The sequence below is a fragment of the Patagioenas fasciata genome, chromosome 2 (genome assembly GCF_037038585.1).
Source record: "Patagioenas fasciata isolate bPatFas1 chromosome 2, bPatFas1.hap1, whole genome shotgun sequence".
NCBI classification, from domain to species: Eukaryota; Metazoa; Chordata; class Aves; order Columbiformes; family Columbidae; genus Patagioenas; species Patagioenas fasciata.
This window is the reverse complement of record NC_092521.1, coordinates 163,038,346-163,061,311: the sequence shown is the minus strand read 5'-3', so window position 1 is coordinate 163,061,311 and position 22,966 is coordinate 163,038,346. Positions and strand designations below refer to the sequence as shown.

Sequence of the window (22,966 nt, the reverse complement as noted above, 5' to 3'; positions counted from 1 at the left end):
CTTCCCCACTGCACCCAGTGTTTTGGTGGCTGCATCCAATTTCCCCTAAATTCCTGTCCCTTCCCCTTCTGTGGGGCAACCTCTTGCTCATCAAGTAGGAGAGTCTGTAAATCACAAAGCTGCTGCCCAGAGTTTATCCGCACCAGAAACCCCGCTCACGGCTCCAGAGATGCTCTCTGTGTCTCCCTGGCATACACCCAAGACAGCATCAAAATTGTGTTGGAAGGGAAGGCTGAGAGGTGATCTTACAAATGCTTACAAATATCTCATGGGTGGGTGTCAAGAGGATGGATCAAGACTTTTCAGTGGTGCCCAATGACAGGATGAGGGGCAACAGGCACAGACTGAAATACAGGAGGTTCCACCTGAATATGAGGAGAAACTTCCTTACTTGGAGGTGCCAGAGCCTGGCCCAGGCTGTCCAGGAAGGTTGTGGAGTCTCCTTCTCCGGAGACATTCAAACCCGCCTGGACACCTTCCTGTGTGATCTGCTCTGGTGACCCTGCTTTAGCAGGTGGGTTGGACCGGATGATCTCTAGAGGTCCCTTCCAACACCAACCAGCCTGTGATTCTGTGATTGTCACCATAAAGGCAAGACACACTGAGAGCTGCTGCAGAAGTTAAAAGTCTTCAAGAACCCCAGCTATCTGCTTTCCACAAAGTCTTTGTTTCAAAGAGCAGCAGACAGCAAGATGAAAGCACTTGTGGAAGTCCCCACAGACCTGAGCAACTCCAGGAGAGGCTTCCAAGTGCCTCAGCAGATATTTCCCTCGGCTTCTGGAAGTAGGGTTGAGTCAATACCAAGTGCTTTTGGGAAATCCCGCCTTGCAAACCATCTGCCCAAGGGATGGCAAGAACAGAGCATGCTGCGGCAGTGCTAGAAAGCAAGCGACTCTTTCTCATGTATTTAAATGCACTGGGAAGCCAAATGAATCTGCAAGATGTTTTCTGGGGCACAAGAGCAATCCCAAATTGGGGCATTCTCAGTAGGACATTAAAGACTGATTTATTTATTTATTTTATAGAGGAATCATCTGCATCAGGCAGATGTGCCTTCCAGGTATCTTCTCCTGATGATACATTCTCTCATCTCATTATCCTAGGATGGAAGATTTCTATCTCCTAGTTCTTATTTCCATCTTCCATTTATAGACGAAGACACAACTGCTCCACAGTTCCTCTGGGAAGCACACAACCTTCTCATGCTGGACTAGCAGGAGAGCTCAAGCAGATGGTTTTCTACTCAAAGACCAGCGTGGATATTAGGTTCCATTACAGTCAGATTTTCTGGTGGCCTCTGTCACTTCACGGGTGTCTCCGCAGGATTTGGAGCTGATATACCCAGTATCATTTTGCTCCTCAGCCGACCGTGCAGTTTCCAGCTCTACTGAGTGCTAAGCAGTCTCAGAGGCTTAAGTAGACTCCTATCTTGGAACAGATTTTAGGCCTGAAGAGTACCCAGTAGAAAAAAGACAGTTGGCAGCTATCAGAAAATAAAGTTCCTCTGTTCATGCTAGGTGGAAGGTTAAATTAATGCATCGCAGCCCTCTTCAACAACCTTAATGGCTACAAAATCTCAGGCCCATTGCACTAAGCTTCTGCTGCGTGATTCCTTTTGTCATCTGACCACTTCCCTAAACCGCCCTATAACATCTTCCAAGCACGCAAATCCATCATAAATCCTGCTGAAGATTGTATCTCTCCAACTCTGCTTGACCAAGGGATGGAGTAAGTTTGCCTGGTTGCAGTTTAGCTGGTTTTAAAATGTAATTGTCAGGAAGAAAGTGAGAAATACGCAACCTGTCCCCCAAAAATGAAACATGAAAAGTAACGCACATGGCTCGGGTGGAAACTCTCTTCACTTAATCATGAAGCATTTCTCCCAGCTGGCCTTGTAAAATGTCACGGTTAATCCAGTCTCATCACAAGTGAGTATTTTTTGATAATGCATCAGGTGCAAGCCAGTAATTTCATCCAGATGAGGCTGAATTAGGAGAGGGCTGCAGCAAAGGCAGATCCAGAGGAGCAGACCAGGATTTCTTCCCGGTGCATCCCCCTCTGGGGAAGAGGGACACATTTTCCACATGGGCATTTCATGGGGTAAAGGTCTTTCCTCACTCTCTAAAAGAGGACAAGTGGACCATGACCATCTTCACTGGAGCCACCCAAGCCCAGCTCTGCCCTCTCCCCTCGGCAAACCACATCCCACACACATGCGTGAACAAGGTAAGAGAATGGGACAGAAAAGGAGATGAACAGATGAGTAATTTTATGTATTTCATATTTATTTTCCCCAACTGAAACAAACCGCTTTCATCATTAGTAGCAGGTAGGGATGAGGATGTACTTTACATTCTCCGCTGAACAACCGCTCTGTTTCAAGAGGATGAGAGATTCAGAAGGTGAAAGAGATACGGTCCTTGTGAAAGCGATACTGTCCTTGAAACGCTGCTTGCAACGATTTGTGCCTACGAGACAAAACCTACCTTAAAAGATATGATAACAGCGGTACCCCAGCTAGTAACACACAGTGACAAAACAGCATTTCCCTGATGGGACAGAGCCTAACTGAGGATGCCATGTCTAACTAACACAAGGCAGAGATTTTCATGTTGATTTGAATAGTCAGAACCAAGCTCCTTGTTTGCAGGATTTCCTCCCAAAAGCAAAAAATCTGCCAGGTTTCTGGCTGCCTTTAATGGATGCAGCGTCTCCGCTCCAAAGCCAGACTCTGCTTAACCTCTGCCCTAATAAAAAACACACTTTTTTTATTTTGTTAACATTAAAACATCCGTGACCACAAGCACCCATTCTCCATTTCATTTACAGCGTAGTTAAACCGAGAGTCACTGGCCAAAGAAAAGCCATTAGTAGTCTAGTGCTCAAAGCATGGCTAATCTTTCTGTTTATTATGAAAGACAGATAAATCGTTCACATACACTTATTTTAAATGCAATCTCCTTCACCTTCCACTTTTTTTTCTTTCTGGAATTAAATCCCAGTGGCAGGTACTACTACAAACAGCATCTCACATCCAGTAATCAATGGCTGGATGCTGCATTAGTTCACCCTCCATCACTAACACAGCTGGCACGTATGGCAGATACACCTCTCCAAAGGGTCACGAGTGCAGGGTATACATCCCCCAATATAAATCACAGAACAGAAAGATTTCCACTGATTTTTCCTTTTGCTGATATTTTTAATTCTTTTTGTTGTTGCTGTCGATTTTGAAAGGGATGGTGTCGGTGTAAAGCGCCAGCTTTTCATCAGCAGAGCCTTGTCCTGTTCTTACGAAGAGCCTCAATGCATTAAGTAACGTAGAATAAGCCGCAGCAACCATGGGAGGAATTAATGCAAAGGCAGCTCATATATATCCATACTAGGGGCAGAATAAGCCCAGATAGAAGCAGCACATCTGCTCCTACCATCCTCAGTGTATTCTTCAAACAATGGGAAGAAAAGCCTGGAGAAGCACTGACCCTGGTTTCATTCAAAGAGTGCCCCTGCTCGATTCATGAAAGTTTGCCTTTCCTTTTCAAGTGAAAAGGCCAGAAGAATACTTGGGAAACCAAAAGATTGCTTGAAAAAAAAAAAGAATCATTTTAACTGCAGGAGGCTTTAAAGCATCAAACCCCACAAACTTTGTCTAAAAGATTTACAGCAAACTAGCATGCTGGGGATTTAATTTTTTACTTTCCAGGTTTTTAGGGTGGAAAGTAAATATAGTTTTTTAATCAATCCTTCCACAAAGAGATTTAAAACGCTAATGTGCTGAAGCATGAACTGATACAGTGACAAGCCCCCTTTCTCCTTAAATGTGCTAATAAGGTTTGATCCTTTCTCCAAAGCTTTGTTCTTGGGAGGTTTCTGCAATGAGTTCACGTCTTTCACCAGCACAGAGCCCTGCTCATGTGGAAATCATCGGGCTGAATGCATTCGCTGCCTCATCTGCCCCTCAGCACTGGGTCTCAATTGGGATTTGGGGTGGGGGGCGAATGATTGGCCAGCAATGCGAATTAAAAAAAAACGAAGAAAAAAAAGAGGAGGGTCACTTTTACAATGGAAAGTAAGGTACAATTTTAAATGATCTGTCTGGGAATGGGAGCAGCTAGCACAGGGCATGCCAGTCCGCAAGTGCAGCTTTCCAGCACCTTCATGACAAGCAGCAGCATCCACCGGTGTTAATACAGCCGGCAAGAAGTCCCATCCCACGCCACAAATCTATTGAGGCAGCAATAACCCCACACTACCGGTTTCAGAATGGAAACACTAAGCTGAAGTTACCTGCAGGGGTAAAAGGCCCTAAAGTACAAGCTTAAGCCAAACTAAGAAATCCCACCCCACTGTTTTGGGCCTCTCATCATAAGAAGGACATTGAAATACTAGAGAGTGTGCAGAGGAGGTGACAAAGCTGGTGAGTGGCTGGAGCACAAGGGTGATGGGAGCGGCTGAGGGACCTGGGGGGTTCAGCTGGAGAACAGGAGCTGAGGGGAGACCTTCTGATCTCTGAACTGCCTGAAAGGAGCTTGGAGCATGGAGGGGGTTGGTCTCTTCTCCCAAGGAATAAGAAGAAATGGTCTCAAGTTGTGCCAGGGGAGGTTCAGGTTGGATATTAGGAAAAAATTCTTAACAGAAAGGGTTGTCAGGCATTGGAACAGGCTGCCCAGGGCAGTGGTGGAGTCACCATCCCTGGAGGGGTTTAAAAGGCATTTCTTAGGGACAGGGTTTAGTGCTAGAGTTTGGTTGTGGTTGGACTCTGTGATCCTGAGGGTCTCTTCCAACCAAAATGATTCTATGAGAGATGCATGGGAGCAGTTTGTCTTTCAAAAGCAGGGAGCTGACCAAAGGCACCCTTAGTTAGAAGATGACAGTTGATTCACAGGGTCAAAATCCATTTTACCCATTAACACAGTGAATCAAGTCCCATGCTCGATGAATGAGGAAGGTTTAGCGTTGTGGAGTGATCCCTGCTAAGCATTAGGCTAAGATGCCTCTCCTCGCCGTCCACCTCTGTGTAGCAAGAGAACATCACGCTGATGAGCAACCTCAAAGATGCTCCAACCTGCAGACACCCAAGTGCAACTCATCCCAGTAACCTCCAGGTTTTCTGCTTTTGGAGGTAAGAGCAAACAAAACCATGAGTCTCCTCTGACCCACGCTGCAAATAGCTGCCAAGAACTCCTAGTCCACGTCAGTCCACACATGCAAAAGAAAATCAATGGGGACTTTGGCTCCTGTAACACTCCACAACCACCACAGCATCACTTCGAAGACAGATAAAGTTTAAAACCAAACAAAATCCCCACAACTCACAGCTGCTCTCCCATATCAGGGCTATGGCCAAGGAAGGATTCCTCCTGCAATATTTTTAGCTGAACATGTGCTACATTTATTTCTTGAAGAAGAGAAACCTCCCCAAGGCTGTGGTGATGAACACGTGTGAGAAGACATTTAACTCTTTCCCACTAAAGAGTCCGTGAGACAAATTGTGATGATAAATGTGATGATAAATGTCCCTGCAGACATTTTATGGGAAGACAGGGATTTTCTTCAATACATCGCAGGTTTCAGGTCCTGCCAAACCCCTCTTCCTCCACCCCTGAATGAGAGCACCCCTAAACCCCTTTTTACTAGTCTAAGTGCGCAATAGCCAGTTCATACCTATGTCCTGAGGAAGAAAATATATATTAAACAGCACTTTCCAGGGACTTCACAAGTGGGATCATTGCCATAGCCTAGCAGGGCTCACATAAACACACCAATCCCTGCTAAATATTATAACGTGCATGAACCTGTGATTGCCCACAGCCCAAGGAGCCTAAAAATCTTCTCAGTGTTTAAAAATTGAGATGCCCAAGGATGGAGGAGGCTGGGGACACCGTATACACGTGGATACTCTAACCTCTAACCTAAGGCAGGACCATTCGTCTCTGCACCACCAGCCCGCTACTCCCTCTCAATTGCTGTACGGTGCAGGATACAGGCCTTGGGAAGGGGTTGTATCCTATTTAAACCCCCTCCTCCATCTAAGCTGGACACTGTGCCCTACACCCATCCTGTGCTTGCTGCTGACTGACAGAGGAGTATTTATTGCAGAGGTCCTTCTCTGTAAAATAAATGGCTTAGCGCAAACACAGGCTGGACACGCAAAGCAAGAGCATAAATAACCTGCTTACCCTTAAAATCTTTTTCCAACTCACCTATGCCAAATGTTTCTGCAGAATCCCTGTCTTAATTTAGAAACTAAATGTATTTTGACCAGGAGCTGGCACTGAGCATCCCCCACCTCCGGGCAAGCAAACGGGCCACGCCGGCGCCGCTGACAAGCAAGGAGCCAGCTCCTTCCAGCTCGTGGTTTCACCTTCCCAGAGGGAAGATATTGCAGGAAAAGGGTAAGGAATAAAACCGGAGATGAATGCAGAGTCTGCTATTCAAACGTGCTATCTCCTTCCTTTTAAACAGGACCTGAAAGCAGCCTGCAAAGGCAAAGCCCCGACCTGGGGTGCTGGGATTTGCAGAATTGGCAACGTCCGCCCCCCGGCAGCACTCGGGTGAGCTGGCCAAAAGGGATTTGAGGCTTTTGCTGTGTGCGTGCCAACCGCCTCTCAAGCCCGTAGCGAGTTCGGATGTAACCAAGGCTCTTAAGGACACGAGTTCAGCTAATCTGAGCTCATCTCACCCAGCAGCACCCTACCAAATTCGAGATGCTGACTGCACAGCACCGCAGCACAGCCCCACGTTCACCCCATAGCAGGTCCCTTTCGTTTTTTTAATTGGTCCCTTTCTTCTTTTTGAAGCCCAAAGCAGCAGCCTCTAGCCAGACGTGCTTCATAAAACAAAATAAATAAAACAAAACAAAACAGTTACTGGAGTGTAGTCACAGAACCACAGAATGTCAGGGGTTGGAAGGGACCTGGAAAGCTCATCCAGTGCAATCCCCCCATGGAGCAGGAACACCCAGCTGAGGTTCCACAGGAAGGTGTCCGGGCGGGTTTGAATGTCTGCAGAGAAGGAGACTCCACAACCTCCCTGGGCAGCCTGGGCCAGGCTCTGCCACACTCACCAGGAAGAAGTTTCTTCTCAGATTTAAGTGGAACCTTTTGTGTTCCAGTTTGAACCCATTACCCCTTGTCCTGTCATTGGTTGTCACCGAGAAGAGCCTGGCTCCATCCTCCTGACACTCACCCTTTATATATTTATAAACATTAATGAGGTCACCCCTCAGTTTCCTCTCCTCCAAGCTAAAGAGACCCAGCTTCCTCAGCCTTTCAGTCGCAGCATCCACGTACAACTGCTCCTCACGCAGTTATTTGGCTGTGAAGTGTGGTCCCCACTTGACCAACTTGGGGACAGAGTAAGGTGGCACTGGGCTCTGTGGCTGCTCTGGGGGACAAGAAGCCGGGCAGAGCTGCTGGAGGGGGCAGCTCATCATGGCATGGCTGAATTTTCACCTCTGGTAGCAAAAGGTGGAAAGGCAAAACTCAATTTAGACAAGCTGAAGTTGTGTTTACTTATGCAATGGGAGATGAAGGGGGCAAGATTATCACAAGATAATCGTTCCCCTGATTAATTATAAAGCAAAGCCAGCTGCTTCCAATTCCTGCACAGTACAGGCTGCTTCCCAAGGAATCAGCCAGCACAGGAAAGTTTCAATCGCTTTCCTCCACAACTGTTTAACTCTAAATTCAAGAAAATAACCACACTACAAACAGTCCCACATCCATTCCTCAAAGTGCCCACCGCTTAAGCTGAACGGATCGCTGCTCAAACATGAAAAAAAAAATCCCACAGTCATACAAAACCCATTCATTCAAGATTCATCTGTGCTCAATTAAACAACAAAGGAGCAGCTGATGAAAATATTTACAAGATACTATTAAATCTTACAAGGGGGGAAGCCAAGAGGAATCCAGATATTCAAATTTTTGCCAGGATTGATTTTTATTTCACATGATCCAAAACAAAAAAAATAAGCAGTTGTTGTAGAAGGTTGTTTTGCCTCAACAGAATCGGTAAGTGCAGCTATCAATAACCATTGCAATAAATAAAACATTTGCAGGAAAGAAAATACCTGCATAATCATAAATTCGATGAAAGTCATCTTTCCTGGTATGGAGTGTGCTGAGCACTAGGTACATGGCCCGGTACAAATTACTCACATAGCAAAGTACTTCAGGATTTGTAGTCCAGAGGGATAAATGGAAATGACAATTTTAAGAGCAATGAAAATGGGGACAACCCCGATGGGTCCAGCATTGTCCCCATGTCCTGCAATACAGGCATGAATGGAGAAACCACCTAACCTGCTGTGTTTATTCCTAGCAAGGCCAAGCTGTCAATTCCCCAAAAGTGATCCCAGAAAAAGAAAACCTCTATTTGCCTCATTCTTCAGTGCAACCCTCAAGTGCTGGCAGCAATGCCGATGGGCAGAGCATCCCCGGAGCAGCCCAGGGGCTGACTACGTGTCCCCCATCTGGTGGGCACCGCTGCTGCCCCTTGAGCCTCAGGGGAGAAATACTCCCACAGTGGACAATTTAAGCAGATTTTTGTGACCGTGAATTCACCCAGGAGGCTACATGACACTTGTATGAAAGGGAACCTGCGCGGCAGAGCTGCTGAGGCAGGGATCAGGTGAGAGCCCTGCGAGCATCCCTGCTCGTGTTTCCCTAGCAACTCCAGCTCCTGCTTCCCTTACACATTCCCTTTCTCTCGCTTCAAAGTAGGCCAAGACTCTCTCCATCGCTCAGCCACACGAATCCATTTAATATGGATTTTGATGGAGGATGCATTCGCATTAAACCCTATCTCAGTACACACACTCAAGCTTCCCTGCAAACACAGGAGGGACCTGTTTGGGTGTCTCAGCAGGGCACCCAAAGCCTCTCAGCACTCGGGTAAAAAAAAAAAGGCATCAAGACAGAGGATGGAACTCCAACACCTGCTTGCAAACTTGGATGTGCCTGGGCAGATATCACCTAAAACCAACAAGCACTCAAGGGGTCTGATACCCTTTGGAAAACCAGCTCTAAGGCTCAGAAGGCTCGGATCTGCCAAGATGTTAAGATGATGAAGATTTTGTGTTTTGTTTTGTTTTAATTTATGGTTATGATCTACAACTTCTTTCCCATCCTGGAGAATAAAGCGCAGCCAAGGCGGGCACCCTGGCCACTGTGTCCCTCACTCCCACACAACACCAACACTCCACCAGTTAAACCAACTCAGGTATCTGCTTTTTTGTCTCCCCCATCAAAAAAATGATCCTTGGAGTTAGACAAAGCCAGCAGCAGGTGTTCATCAACCTCCATCCACTCAAATCTACTTCACAAAAAGGAATTACTTCAAAAAGCAGCTATTTAAATATGTGATGTAGCGATTTCCCTGGCACTGCTGCCACCCAATCCCTGGCTGATGTACCTATGGCAAGAAAAGCTCAAGTTCAGCCAAAGCGGTATCAGTGAAAAACAATACCAGCTAATTGCGATAATCTAATCCAAAATAACTCTGTCTGCACAACGCGAGTCATTTGGTTTAGTTATGGAACACCTCAGTTATGGTGCTGTGTAAGCATGTGCTTAAGCTGAGACTAAAAGATGCTCAAGCTGCTGGGCTTTGTGGAAGGCACATACTTGAACAGAAATGGAGGAAAAAGAAAATGCTATGAGGGAGAGGAGGCATACAAATTTCTCATTAGAAGACAACGTAGCAGATTGCAGCCAAATCTAAATCCACACATCTTCATCCCCACTGAAGCCAAGGCCAGTTTTCATCACCATGGAACAGAAGAAAAAAACCTCCCCCAAAAAGCCCGTCTCCCAAACGAATCCATCTCCAGTTATTTATCCTGCTTTTGCACCCACGTAGAAAGAAGGGACGCAGCTAAATTGTTTTGATGTCACTGGCATTAGAAGAAAACCGACTGTAATGCTGGGCAATTCAGTGCTGTGTGCACATGTGCTTTGCCGACCAAAAAGCCTTGCGACATGCTCGACAATATGCACTCAAAACTGGGCTGCCATGGCTAAAAAACACACATGGCCAGAAAGACAAAGCACTCCCACTGCAAAGGAGAGGCTGTCAACAAGGTACCTTCAAGTGGAGCTTCTCAGTTTATCCCCTCAAATACACAAAATCCATTCTAGCCAGAGATGAAGCCAAAATGCTACTAAAAAAAAAAGAGAAAAATATGCCAAAAAAGGCAGCGACTGTACAAGCATGCAGGATTGCACCAGTGCTGGGATGGCCCATCGGCCAGAGGTTTGTTGAACAGGTTGCTGGAGGGCTAACTCATAGGGGAATCCCTTCTGTAGATCCATCTGGCAGCTGGGGTTTGCACCCCAAAACCCCAAATAGTCCAGACGGGAGAAAACGCCCAGCCAAGGTGACAACAGAAGCACAACTCTTTCAACCCAGCAGCCTTTTCTTGGGATAGTTGTAGAAACACACGTCACTTTTGAAAACTTCATCAGCCAAGATGGTGCCGAGGTCAAGATGCTGAGCAAAGCAGAGCGGGCAGACAAGACATCTCCTTGGGATGAGAAAGCTCGTGGAAGGGAACCCCAAGAAAGGATTTAAACAATTTTGTTGAAAAATGGTTAAAAGCAGGAGCATTTATTTTCATCTGCATCTCGATATAGGAATGTGGATGATGGACAACTGTGTCCTGAAGCACCACAAAAGCAGAGCTTCATAGAAAGAGCTACTCCTTCCCTCCAACTGTATTATACATCCCCCAAAAAATGGCTGCCTAACATCTGGTTAATGTTACTAAAAACCCAGATTCCAAGAGCATTCACGCAATGTGCTTCACTCCATATATCTTTCAGCAAAGGCCTTAGCCATGACATTAGGACAAAATATGTAAATATATGATGGGTCTAAAGTATAATCACAAGATGTGCTCTACTGAATGGGGGACAAAACTGGGACATGGGAAGCCTTCAATCAAAAGTTAATTTTCTTTGAATGAACAGATTGGATTCAAAAGTAAAAAAGAACGGAAAACCAAGTTTTGCTTGAGAAACATCAACACAGAATCACAGGCTGGTTGGGATTGAAAGGGACCTCTGGAGATCATCCAGTCCAAGCCACCTGCTAAAGCAGGGTCACCAGAGCAGATCACACAGGAAGGTGTCCAGGTGGGTTTGAATGTCTCCAGAGAAGGAGACTCCACAACCTCTCTGGGCAGCCTGGTCCAGGCTCTGGCACCTCAAAGGAAAGAAGTTTCTCCTCATATTCAGATGGAGCCTCCTGTGTTTCAGTTTGTGCCCGCTGCCCCTCATCCTGTTGTTGGGCACCACTGAACAGAGTCTGGTCCATCCTCTTGACACCCACCCTTGAAATATTTATAAGCACTGATCGGATTCCCTGTCAGCTTCTCTTCTCCAGGCTGAGCAGACCCAGCTCTCTCAGTCTCTCATAAGAAAGATGCTCCAGACCCCTCATCATCTTCATAGCCCACCACCAAACTCCCTCAAGTAATTCCTTGTCCTTCTTAAACTGTGGAGCCCAGAACTGGACAAAGAACTGCAGATGTGGCCTCACCAGGGCAGAGTAGATGGTGAGTAACAACCTCCATCGACCTGATGGCCACACTCTTTTTAAGGTACCTCAGGATACCATCTGCCTCCTTGAGCACATTGTTGACTCACGGTCAACCTGCTGTCAACCAGAACTCCCAAGTCCTTCTCTGCAGAGCTGCTTTCCAGGACGTCAACCCCTGACCTGTACCAGTGCCTGGGGTTGTTCCTCCCCAGGTGCAGGACTCTCCACCTTCCCTTATTAAACTTCATCAGGTTCTCCTCTGCTCAGTCCTCCAGCCTGCCCAGGTCTCCCTGAATGGCAGCACACTTGGCTCTACCCTGCAGGGCCACCACATGGCTGCCCTACGATGAGGGAATTCACCGAGGACACTGCGACCTGGAGACCACAACTCCAGCCGCAATAGGATGCCAGGCAAATGTATTTAAATCGAATTAAAACACTAATGTATCACCAGTAGCACTGGCAGTGAATATACGTTTATTCTATATTCACGCATTGTATTTATGCATGCATGTGTACATAAGCAGTGTTTTAAAAATTCAATAGTAAACCTTTCACTGGCCACAAATCTTTTATCTTCCACAAAAATGAAGTATTGCCTGGGTTAACCGGCCACAAATTTCTGCAAACTTTATTTTTCTTTCCCAAGAATGAAGCATGGTGCAAGTTTGGAGATGAGTGCTGTGGATCCAGCCGGGCTCCATCATACATGAATCCTCCTCAGGCTGGGGAACGTTTGGCATACACCCCATAAGGTTATATAGGAATATAATTAATAAAGTGACATATCCCACATAAATGACTTGGAGATGGTAGCCAAAAGGTAACCTAATTCACTCTAATAACGGATTGGAGAGAAAATACAAATACCTGGATGAAGCATCCATCTTCATGCTGTCCAATATCCTCAGCAAGAGGAATCTGTGCATCTGCCTAGAATATATTGTCTTTTTTTTTCTCCCTCCTCCTCTTTCTTCCTCAAGCCTTTTTTAGAGGATGAAGAGTTGCATTTGAGGCATGTTGCAGCTTCAAGCTATCATGAAAATGAAGGCAGAACTTCTGGACAGGATGGGCTTTATATCATCAAATATCCAGCAATAAGTTTTAGGCCTCACCCCTCCTTGTCCACCAAAGGTGTCCCTAAACCACAGACAAATCTTGGTGACATGCCAACCACTGGCCAGGCAAAGAAGAAGAGTTTATAAAGAATTTCCAGGAGCTGCAGATCAGCTACTGAAAGGTAGAATAATCTATAAATCACTCTTTCAAATAAATGGACTTGCTTTTGAGCAGAGTAATCTGACAATCCCGGTACACAAACACAACTCTCCTTCAAAAAGAGAATTTTAATCCTTTAAATATTCCCAGTAGTGCACATTAAACAATTTTGAAGTCATTCAGTTTATACTACAGCTCCCCTTGGGGGCATCCTCTTCCCTCCCTCTGGAGCTCCTCTCCTTTTCCATCTGTGCTACGAGTGTGGAGATTCCCCACATGTCCTTCCTTTCCCTCTGCAACTTTCCGCCTTGGAGCTGCCACCATGAAGCCACCAACCACCCAAGGTCACCCCAACATCTGGGTCTTTGCCCTCTTCTCCTGTTCTCATAATAAAGCCAACCAGCTTTTTCCTTTGTTTGCTTTGCTGCGCTGCTTTGCAAAGCTTCTGCGCCAAGAGCTGGTAAGGAGGGCAAGGAGAAAACACCATGAGGTCCACCAGAAAATGCTTCCACCATCCTTCATTAAAGGCCACGAAGCATTTCAGGTGATATATTAAATCTGCAGTTATGACATGCAGCAGCTCGGGATTATTTGCTATTTTATAACAACGGAGGATGGGATGCTCTGGCATTGCTCCCACTCTCCGAGCGTAACTAACCTCCAAGACCGCTCAGGCTGTCAGGAGGCTGATTACATGAAATAAAAAACTGCATTTGACTATTAATTAATATTGACTTCACTGTTTGACCCACGAACATGTAGAAATTTATAGGATTGCTCTCCAGGTTTATTAGGGCACTATTAATAATCTGAGGAGTATTTGAAGTCGGTCACCTTAAGGAACTAAAAAGACCTCTTCGGGATGATGCATAGACATCAGCTCAGGATACTTTTGGCTTGGAAAAGCATTTGGCTAATTTTCAGTTTGTCAAGCGAGTCCCTGACAAGTTGGTAACGTGTAACAGAGCAGATCTTCAGGAATCTCCAGCAGGCTTTTTCTCAGCCACGACCGGCCACAACAGCGCGGCACAAAGATGTTACAAGAAGCAAGATAATAACCAGATGGAGCAGGGCAATCATCTAGGCTATTTTGGTAGATCCACTGCAGATGAACACGACACAAAATCCAATTAACTCCAATATATCTGACATGTAAATTGTTTCAAATTTAAATTCTTTTCCTTTTTTTTCTTTCTGCATTTTCCCCCCCCAAAACACTGGGACTTCCTGATAGACAATATTCCAATTTTTTTTCAACAAAGACAAAATAAGCCCTTCAAAAAAAATTCCAAGGAAACATTAGAACGTGGAACATTTTAACTCCATTTAAAAAGTGGGAAAAATGAACCAATTTTGTTAAAAACTGGTGTTTTCTAAGCAAGCAAACAAACAACACCAAACCAAAATCACACAAACCCCCTCCCACTATTTCCCAGCTTTTACTTGAAAACTAAAAAGCATCTTAGTTTCCTACATGTATCACATATTAAATTGTTAAGGACTATGTTTTGGGATAGTTTATTCAGTGACAGGGAGGAGACTTATGAAACCAGAAATCTTGCTTCTAAGCCATAATATTCTTTACAAAACCAAACATGCTTTTTATAAAGGCTAAATCTCTGTATATCAATCTCTCAGCATTACAAAGGGTAAATTTAGTAAGCGTGCTCTCCTCAAAAGAAATAATAACTAAAGTATGCGCTGAGATAACTAATAGCCTCCAGCTTTTTATCTTCTAAATCTATTTGTGACTTACAGATGCTTAAAAGCAGTGGTCCAAGGCCTGGGAGCTCAGTGCTTGAGATGTTAAAAGCACTTTAAATCCTTTAGGCTGCTTTGAAAAATCTCCCCGTCTTTGCCACGTGCGGATATTTTGCACTGCGGAGCCAGGAATCAATGCAAGCGTTTAAACTTCCTTTTGTCAGGAATGACTTAAACACCGAGGCTCGTAAACAAAACTGCTGACACCTCCTGCATTCCTGAAAGCGAACCATGATGCAGCATTAATTGAACGAGCACCTTCAATCTGTCAAGTCCAACAACACCCACAGGGGCTGTTCCTGGCAGAGCTCAGGTTGATGCTGAAACCAGCAGGACCGTGCCATTAAACAGAGGATTTTTCATGATATCTGAACAACCATGACAGCACTTGGGTCATCTTGGAAAGATGCAAAGGCTAGCACTGCTGCCAAGACCATCTTCATGGAGCAGGTTCTCTACTCCTTGTAGGGCTCCTCCAGTCCAAGAAAATGGGGTTTCTTCCCCTGACACTGGTCCTCTAGCCCAAGAAAATGGATGTTCTTCTCCTCCATACCCCCATGCACACACTCGTGTTATTTCCACAACGGAAAGTATCAGTTGCAATGGGGCAGCTCTGTTTTCTCACCAGGCAGAGACAGGATCGGGTACTCAACAGCTCATCCCAACACAAAACCCAAACCACTTCCTCCCAGCAGTGCAAAGTCAGCCAAGGTGCTCGGTTTTGCAGTTTGTTGAGATAATACTGAACAGCTACAGCAGAAAGGAGCTTTCAAAAAAACAGAAAATAGCATCACCAGGAGAAACATAAAGCTAAGTGGAGGTCTGGGTCACCACATCAGCACAATTGCTCCTGTGGGTCTCTTGCCCTCTCCAGACCAGTAGACTTCACTGGTGCAAATGAATGATCACAGAATCACAAAATGTCAGGGATTGGAAGGGACCTGGAAAGCTCATCCAGTGCAATCCCCCCATGGAGCAGGAACACCCAGCTGAGGTTCCACAGGAAGGTGTCCAGGCGGGTTTGAATGTCTGCAGAGAAGGAGACTCCACAGCCTCCCTGGGCAGCCTGGGCCAGGCTCTGGCACCCTCACCATGAAGAAGTTTCTTCTCAGATTTAAGTGGAACCTCCTGTGTTTCAGTTTGAACCCATTGCCCCTTGTCCTATCATTGGTTGTCACCGAGAAGAGCCTGGTTCCATCCTCCTGACACTCACCCTTTCCATATTGATCACCATGAATGAGGTCACCCCTCAGTCTCCTCTTCTCCAGCTCCAGAGCCCCAGCTCCCTCAGCCTTTCCTCACACAGGAGATGCTCCACTCCCTTCAGCATCTTCGTTGCTCCACACTGGACTCTCTCCAGCAGTTCCCCGTCCTTCTGGAACTGAGGGGCCACAACTGGACACAATATTCCAGATACGGTCTCACCAGAGATTATGCAGAGCCAAAGAAACAAGCAACACAAATATCTAGTTTAAATGGCTCAACTGCCTAAAATCGGTGGGGTTTTTATGTTATAGTTTATAAAAACAAATAACAAAAAGAGACAGTCTGAACTTGTGCCCACTTGATACAGCAAAAGTGCTGCTCCGCAGTGAGCAACCAAACAGCCAATTACCATTGACACCCCACTAACAAAAAGAGCGTTTTTACCTTTCCTTTTAAGCATACTCCATCTTCTCCACTTCTTTAGGCCATGGTACTTTGCAGCAGGAACTTCTGCTTGGCACTAAAATTAATTTTCCCTACTGACTCATTTTTGGGAAAAAAACCTGTTAGTAGGAGCACTTGAATTTGACAGACATCCACGTTATTCGCTCTTGCAACTCAAGGTACAAGACCCCTCTCAACTCTCTCTCAGAGTAAAATTACTGTTTTTTTCTTAATTACACCACCGGTTAATGCAACCTCTGACAGAGGAAAGGTAGAACATTTAATTTGGCAAAGTTTAGTGCCAATCTGCATTAGGCCACAGTGATTTAACCTCTTTCTCCATGGCAGTGTGCCTACATCATTCTGCTAATAGCATCCCCGCAGCAGCCCTGCCCTACAGATTTCATTGGGATCCCTGCGGCAGCTCAGCCACAGCACCCTGGACCACCAGCTCTTGGTGCAGTTATATGGGACACCGTGCAACCCCATCACAGCCACATGTATTCTGCTCAACCACCAGTACATTATTTTGGATGTCAGAATCAAGGCTTTCACTAATTAGAAGGCTAATTATACTGCTAATTACACTGTGCATTCAAATACGCTGCTTTGCATGTCTCAAAAACACAACTCTCTACAATCTCATACATCCACACTTTCAAATAGTGAAATGCTTGCAACCCATTCTCTCCAGTGACTACAGACATCCAGGTCACTTACGGTGTTTTGCTCCTGAAATAACCCTGCAAAACCCTCTCCATAATTTCAATGTATAAGTAAACGAAAGAAGTATAGAACAGTAGCAACAACAAAGAGTCATGGATTATGCATTTTGTTCTTTGCATACTGAATGTACTTGTCATGATGTGGTAGTCCTTCAACCCAACCCAAACTCATGCAACTTGGTCACCTAATAAAATAAGTAACTTATACACATGTGGGTTTATCACAACAGAGATTTCTTGTACACATAACCAGGAAACAATTTCAGCATGCACATACAAAACCTCCACTTTAATTTGAGCACCCTGCAAATACTGATATACTATTTGCAGTCTTCCAGCACAGCTGGAAAGTGTTTTCTCTGCTTACAGATGGGGAGTTGGGACACCAAAAGGCAAAGCGACTTACCAAGGACCGCAAGGAAAAGCCTGCTAGAGAGCAGGGGATCAGCCTGGGTTTTTCCATGTGCCCAAAGCTCTGATGACTCCTTCATCCTTCCTCTGATCAATGGGACGAAACAAAAGTGGCCCTCAAGTATGGCTATAAAACCAATATAGTTTTTTCTTTTTTAATGGGAACAAGCTTATCTTCTCATCCCCCTATTTTTCTGACTCGGCAGAGAGAAGAGTTAAAGCATGAAGTCTCGTACTTTGTACCTCATAGTTCAAACAAGCCGTGCAGTTTCGATCGGTCTCTCTCCGTTGACGCGTGACCTTCTCAGCTGCACCAGGAGATGTAAATCCCCCTTCTGGGGTTGTAAAACTTGGGTATGTGGCATCATCACAAGGGATTCCCTTTGCTAACTATGAGCATTGGGTGCTTAGAGAAAAAAACGTATATCATGCCAGAAGATGTTTTAACTAGAAAACATACTTAACACATATATATTTCTTTTAAAAAAAGAAGAAAAAACAGTGTAAAATGGAGAGGTATTGTACCATAATTAGCCAAAGCAGATGTTATTCCCAGAGCTAACAGCAACTTCTAACAACCCTTACACTGTCCATGAACCAGGCAGCCCAGGAGTGCACCAAAGTCCGCACGGGAAGGAAAACACCACCAGCAGCCCCCAAAGTGCTTTTGGTGTTTGTTTCTCAAGCGGCACCTTCCAGTATTAACATGTCCTTATCCATTATCTCTCATTTATTAGAGGACAGCACTTCCCTATCAACAAGCTCTGCTGCCACAAACGAGCGAAAGGCCACTAAGGAGAGGGAGGTCACAGTGAGCAGCGCTCCAAGTGCCGCTCCAAACCCTCAAGGCTGGACCGTTTAACTTCTCCAGTAGTTGGGACTGCAAAGGGATTGCCAAAAAAAACATAAACAACATTTTATCATGGAGATAACAGTATTTCCCTGGATAGCACGGTCTTGCTGTCAGAAAGGCTCCTCCGGTGACCTCCCGACATGGTTCAGCATCGTGGCGGTGCTGGGGGGTGGCTGGTCCCTTTGCAGCCCAGCTCAAGTCTTTACAGACTTTCACGCAAGGAGAGTGAAGGGATAGGAGCACAAGTTTTCGATAATTAACTGCTTCAAATAATCTATATGGCAATGGCAAAGAAAAAAAGAAAAAACCAAAACCAACAAAACTAAAACCACACACAACTTTCAACACTTTAAATGGATTACATCAAACCAAAGCTGCTCACTACGGACAAAACAAAGTAAAATACTTTATCACAGAATCACAGAATGTCAGGGATTGGAAGGGACCTCAAAAGCTCATCCAGTCCAGTCCCCCCGCCGGAGCAGGAACACCCAGCTGAGGTTCCACAGGAAGGTGTCCAGGCGGGTTTGAATGTCTGCAGAGAAGGAGACTCCACAACCTCCCTGGGCAGCCTGGGCCAGGCTCTGTTACCCCCACCGTGAAGAAGTTTCTTCTCATATTTAAGTGAAACCTCCTGTGTTCCAGTTTGTACCCATTGCCCCTTGTCCTATCATTGGTTGTCACTGAGAAGAGCCTGGCTCCATCCTCCTGACACTCACCCTTTCCATATTGATCACCATGAATGAGGTCACCCCTCAGTCTCCTCTTCTCCAAGCTCAAGAGCCCCAGCTCCCTCAGCCTTTCCTCACACTGGAGATGCTCCACTCCATCATCTTCATTGCTCTGCACTGGACTCTCTCCAGCAGTTCCCTCTCCTTCTTGAACTGCTTTAACTCCTCTGCTAAGTCAAAATTAAAGGGGGACAAGAGGATAAGGCAGGTGCAGCCAGGTTTGAGGAGTCACCCACTCCTTAGCACAGGCACAGACATCAGCCCTGTGTCTCCTTCCTGGGGTTCAAGCCACCTTGTTTTCTTGGCATTGCAAGCAAATCAAGAACACACACGTGGCTGGGCACTCACTAATTGCCAGCTACCAAACTCCCACCCGAAATCTGGGTTTGCTCGAACAACCAGAGCAGCATCACTAGAAACCTCCCACCTCCACGCACAGTGCCCGCTCCGGAGAGCAAGCCCAGCTCAGGAGAAGGCTTCAAACCTGGTACTGAAGGTTGTCCTCCCATGTCCACTTCTTCACAGACTTCCCAAACTATCACTTGGAAACTGCCTGGCTGACCTGGGTGAGCAAACACCACCCAGCAGAACAAATTGTCCGCACTGGAAAAGGGAAAAGCCAGCCCTCCACGTCTGCGTTTCAGTCAGGACTTGGGGGTCACGACATTCACTTGGGTGTAAGGAAGGGCTTTACCAACCTTTGTTGCTCAAAATTCACCACCAAAGTCACCTGAAGAATTGAAAAATGAAAAAGAAGTCCCCCTCTGTCTTTGGAGCAACCCTTGATTGTGCAGCATCTTACATTTCATCATGGGAGACCAAAGCAGCCCTGATATCCCAACAGCACAAAAAAACCCCATCATATTTCAGGTTGTCCTGCACAAGCTCTGTGTCTCCTACTCTTAAAGCAGAAACTACAAAATCCCAACCTAAACCCCTATAAAAGAAATATCAGCAATTCAAATGAGGCAGATATTTTTTTTCAGTCCTCTTACTCCAGCTACATACATAAATCAGATAGTGAAAAATAAGACGGTGACACAAAAGACCAATCATAAAAACAGCCCAATTAATTTTCCTCTAAACAGTTCAAATAAATAGAGTGCCGTTTCTGCATTGAGACTATTCGATTACAGAAGGAAAAAAAAATACCCAGCAATATAATGCAGCTATAGCATTTGAATAGCTATGAAACCAAGAACAGGGAGGTTGATGTATTTATTAAATTAATGCTGCATTATCTGCATTGCAGGATGATCAACACAATTGGCAGGAAGCTTCAAAAAAAAGGGATAGTCCCCAAAACATTTAAGAGAGCAAACCCCACCATATTGGGCTTTTCTGAAGCAGATTGTGCAGGTCTGAGGTTATTCTGGGCAGTGATAGTTACAGTATCTGCTAACTCATAGCACAACACAGACAATCATAAATCTTTGAATATATTGTTCTGCCCTATAAGCAACCATAAACTCATTATCATCACTATTAAAAACTAATGCTGCCTTCATCAGCATCTCAGCTGATCCCTAACGTCCCGCTTACTTCGATGTAGTGCTAATTCATCAGTTTCGTAGTTTGAAGAAATCTTATGCAGTTAAGTAAATCCTTAATTGTACTTCTTAAAGAATATAATTTTTAGCATACACGTTTCTCTCACTGAGTTTGCAAATGAATTGTAATAGGGAGAGGGAAGAGCGAATAAATTCCCTAAATATTTCTATTTCTTGCCCCTGGTTTTAGTATCTCAAAACTCATTGAAATCCTCAAGTCTCAGGATAAAACTGAGCCAATTCACTCTATACTCAAAAAGGAAATTTGGTGGCATTTTTAATTGGTTTTCTTTTCAAAAGCGAAAGCCAAAGACAGCAAACTCTCCCCTCATCCTCTTTCCTTCCCACAGAGCTGGCAGGCTCTCCAGGCTGAGCTGCGGCTCTTCCTAGAAAGCCGTTCAGTGCAGCTGAAATAACCGGACACAGAAAAGTCAGGTTTTCCCCAGACCAATTAAGGCTTTACTGTAAAAGCATCTCTAAGTGTTCTGATAAAACTCATTTAATTCTAAACTAACAATGTAATTTAATCCATGCTTCTATATATGGCACTTAAAGGCACTTTTTATTTTTTTCTTTACTATATATATAGGTGAAACACTTCTTAAAGAAAGACCTTGATTAAAATCTATTTATCAAGGGTCAACTCTGAGTGTTTCCTTCTAGGCTATATGCACAGTCCCAATTGCACCAGGGCTCACTTGGTGCTACAGTAATGCAAGAAATCATCCCCATCTGCCAGGAAGGAAAAGCCTGGGTGCAAGGGGATGGGTTTGGGGTTATGGGTGCCCTTTGGGGTGCAAAACCGGTGGCTCAGCCCCAGAGATGATGGGGAGAAGGGAATAATGCACAATGGTCCCATCCCTCCCATCGCAGAGGAACAATTCCTACTTCCTGAGCATAAAAGTCCAAAACTCACTAGGATCACAACCTGTCGTGAGAAGTGCTAGAGAGGGGACACCCATAAACATGTGCTACACCACAGTTTGAATGATATGGTTTTCAGACAAGGAAAAAGAAAAAATTTAAAAAGGAAAGAAAAAGAGAGAAGAAGTATGATTGATGCTAAACACATCAGAACAGGGGCAAAATCACAACCAAAACCTACCTGACTCCCAACCCGGCATCACCTCGCCAGGGATCCTCCAGAGCATCCTCATCGCTCCGTCCTTCCCGAGGCTCCTTCATTAACACCTCAAGGGATCAAACCTTGGTGGGAAGCCGCTGGCACCCCCGCAGCACCCCCCCCTGCCCGCGGGCAGCCATTCATAAAAATCCAAACCTCAACCAGAGACGCGCACGCAGACGTTCGCACACACCTCTAACCGGAGAAAGACCATCTTACTCACTGCTCTCTCCTTCCCACGCTACCTCAAAACACTCATCTGCTGAAGCAATGCGCTGCTTGGCCGCCAGCCAGCTGGAAGCCAAAAGGGGCTTTTCCTTTCCTGCCGCTCAACCTCATTCAGGCACTTCTTGCTTGTACACAACGCTATTTATAGCTGCTGGCGAGCAACCAGGCGCAACCCAACCGCAGAGCTCCAGCGGTTCCAGCAACGACAACAACAAAATAAATAAAATAAAAACAATCATAACAACGACAGAATAAACTCGAGCGCCATCGGTTTGTTGTTCTGCTCCCGCAGAACGCGAGCGCGATGGTGAAGGAGAGAAGCGTGGATGGGCTGTTCTGAGTTAAAAATAACCCAGCCAAAAAAGCCACCGCAGGGAAGCGTGACCTTTACTACTACTACGGGAAGAAAGCGCGCTGCACCCTGCGCCTGCCTGGGAGGTAGCGCTGATGTGTAAGGCAGGATTCGAAATAAAGGTGACAGGGAGAAAGTGAGATGGAGAAAAAAAAGCACCAAGTATAATCTTTAAATACTGGAAAAAAAACCAATAATGCTTTTTTCAGGAATAGTACATTTTTCCCACCTCCAAAAAGCAAAACTCTTGTTGCTTTGGAAACCTCTTCCCAGGGAGTGACCCTGAAATACGGTTTTGGGGTGAGAGGAATAAGCAGCTTAGTTTCTTGAAGGTGGTTATTATTATTATTATCATTATCCTTCTAGAAGGAAAAGATAGAGAGGATGTGGTTTCACTCAGAGGCTAATCCGGACCCACGGAGTTTACCTTCCCACGCTACCCCAAAAGTACCAAGTGTCAGCAGCGATACCACGATAAAACCCGCCCATCAATCCTCCTGCTTTACACCCTTTTTCCTCCCAAACCACATTTAATCCCAACAGAAAGACGCCACTGCCTGTGACCGAGAGTTCAGCTGCTGCTCACATACAGCAAAAACATCCTTTGACCTAATCTGACCACTCAGCACTGAATTGTCCCCAAATCAACAACCAGAGGAGAGTTTCACGGCCACTGCTTTGCCCTCCCGCGGCAAAGCGACTGGAGCTGAGATTTTTCACAAACCACTGTGTTTTTCGGTCCCTTTCTCTCTGGCATGAACTCCCTGGGGTCAAGCACATGCATCCTATAGAGGACATGCGAAATTCCTTACATTTTGGG

General features: G+C 45.4%; 1 protein-coding gene across 2 annotated transcripts in view; it reads right to left on the bottom strand.

Annotated features, from left to right (window-relative positions):
* ACVR2B (activin A receptor type 2B) overlaps nt 1-22,966 on the bottom strand; it is a 110,152-nt gene that overhangs the window by 49,708 nt on the left and 37,478 nt on the right. Inside the window, exon 1 of one of the 2 annotated variants that reach the window (XM_071805340.1) lies at nt 17,305-17,483. The exons of the other annotated variant lie outside the window; for it this stretch is intronic. Coding sequence (XP_071661441.1) covers nt 17,305-17,389 — 85 coding nt within the window. The 5' untranslated portion in view covers nt 17,390-17,483. Of the gene's footprint in view, nt 1-17,304; nt 17,484-22,966 lie in introns of those variants that run through there. 2 annotated transcript variants of the gene reach the window in all.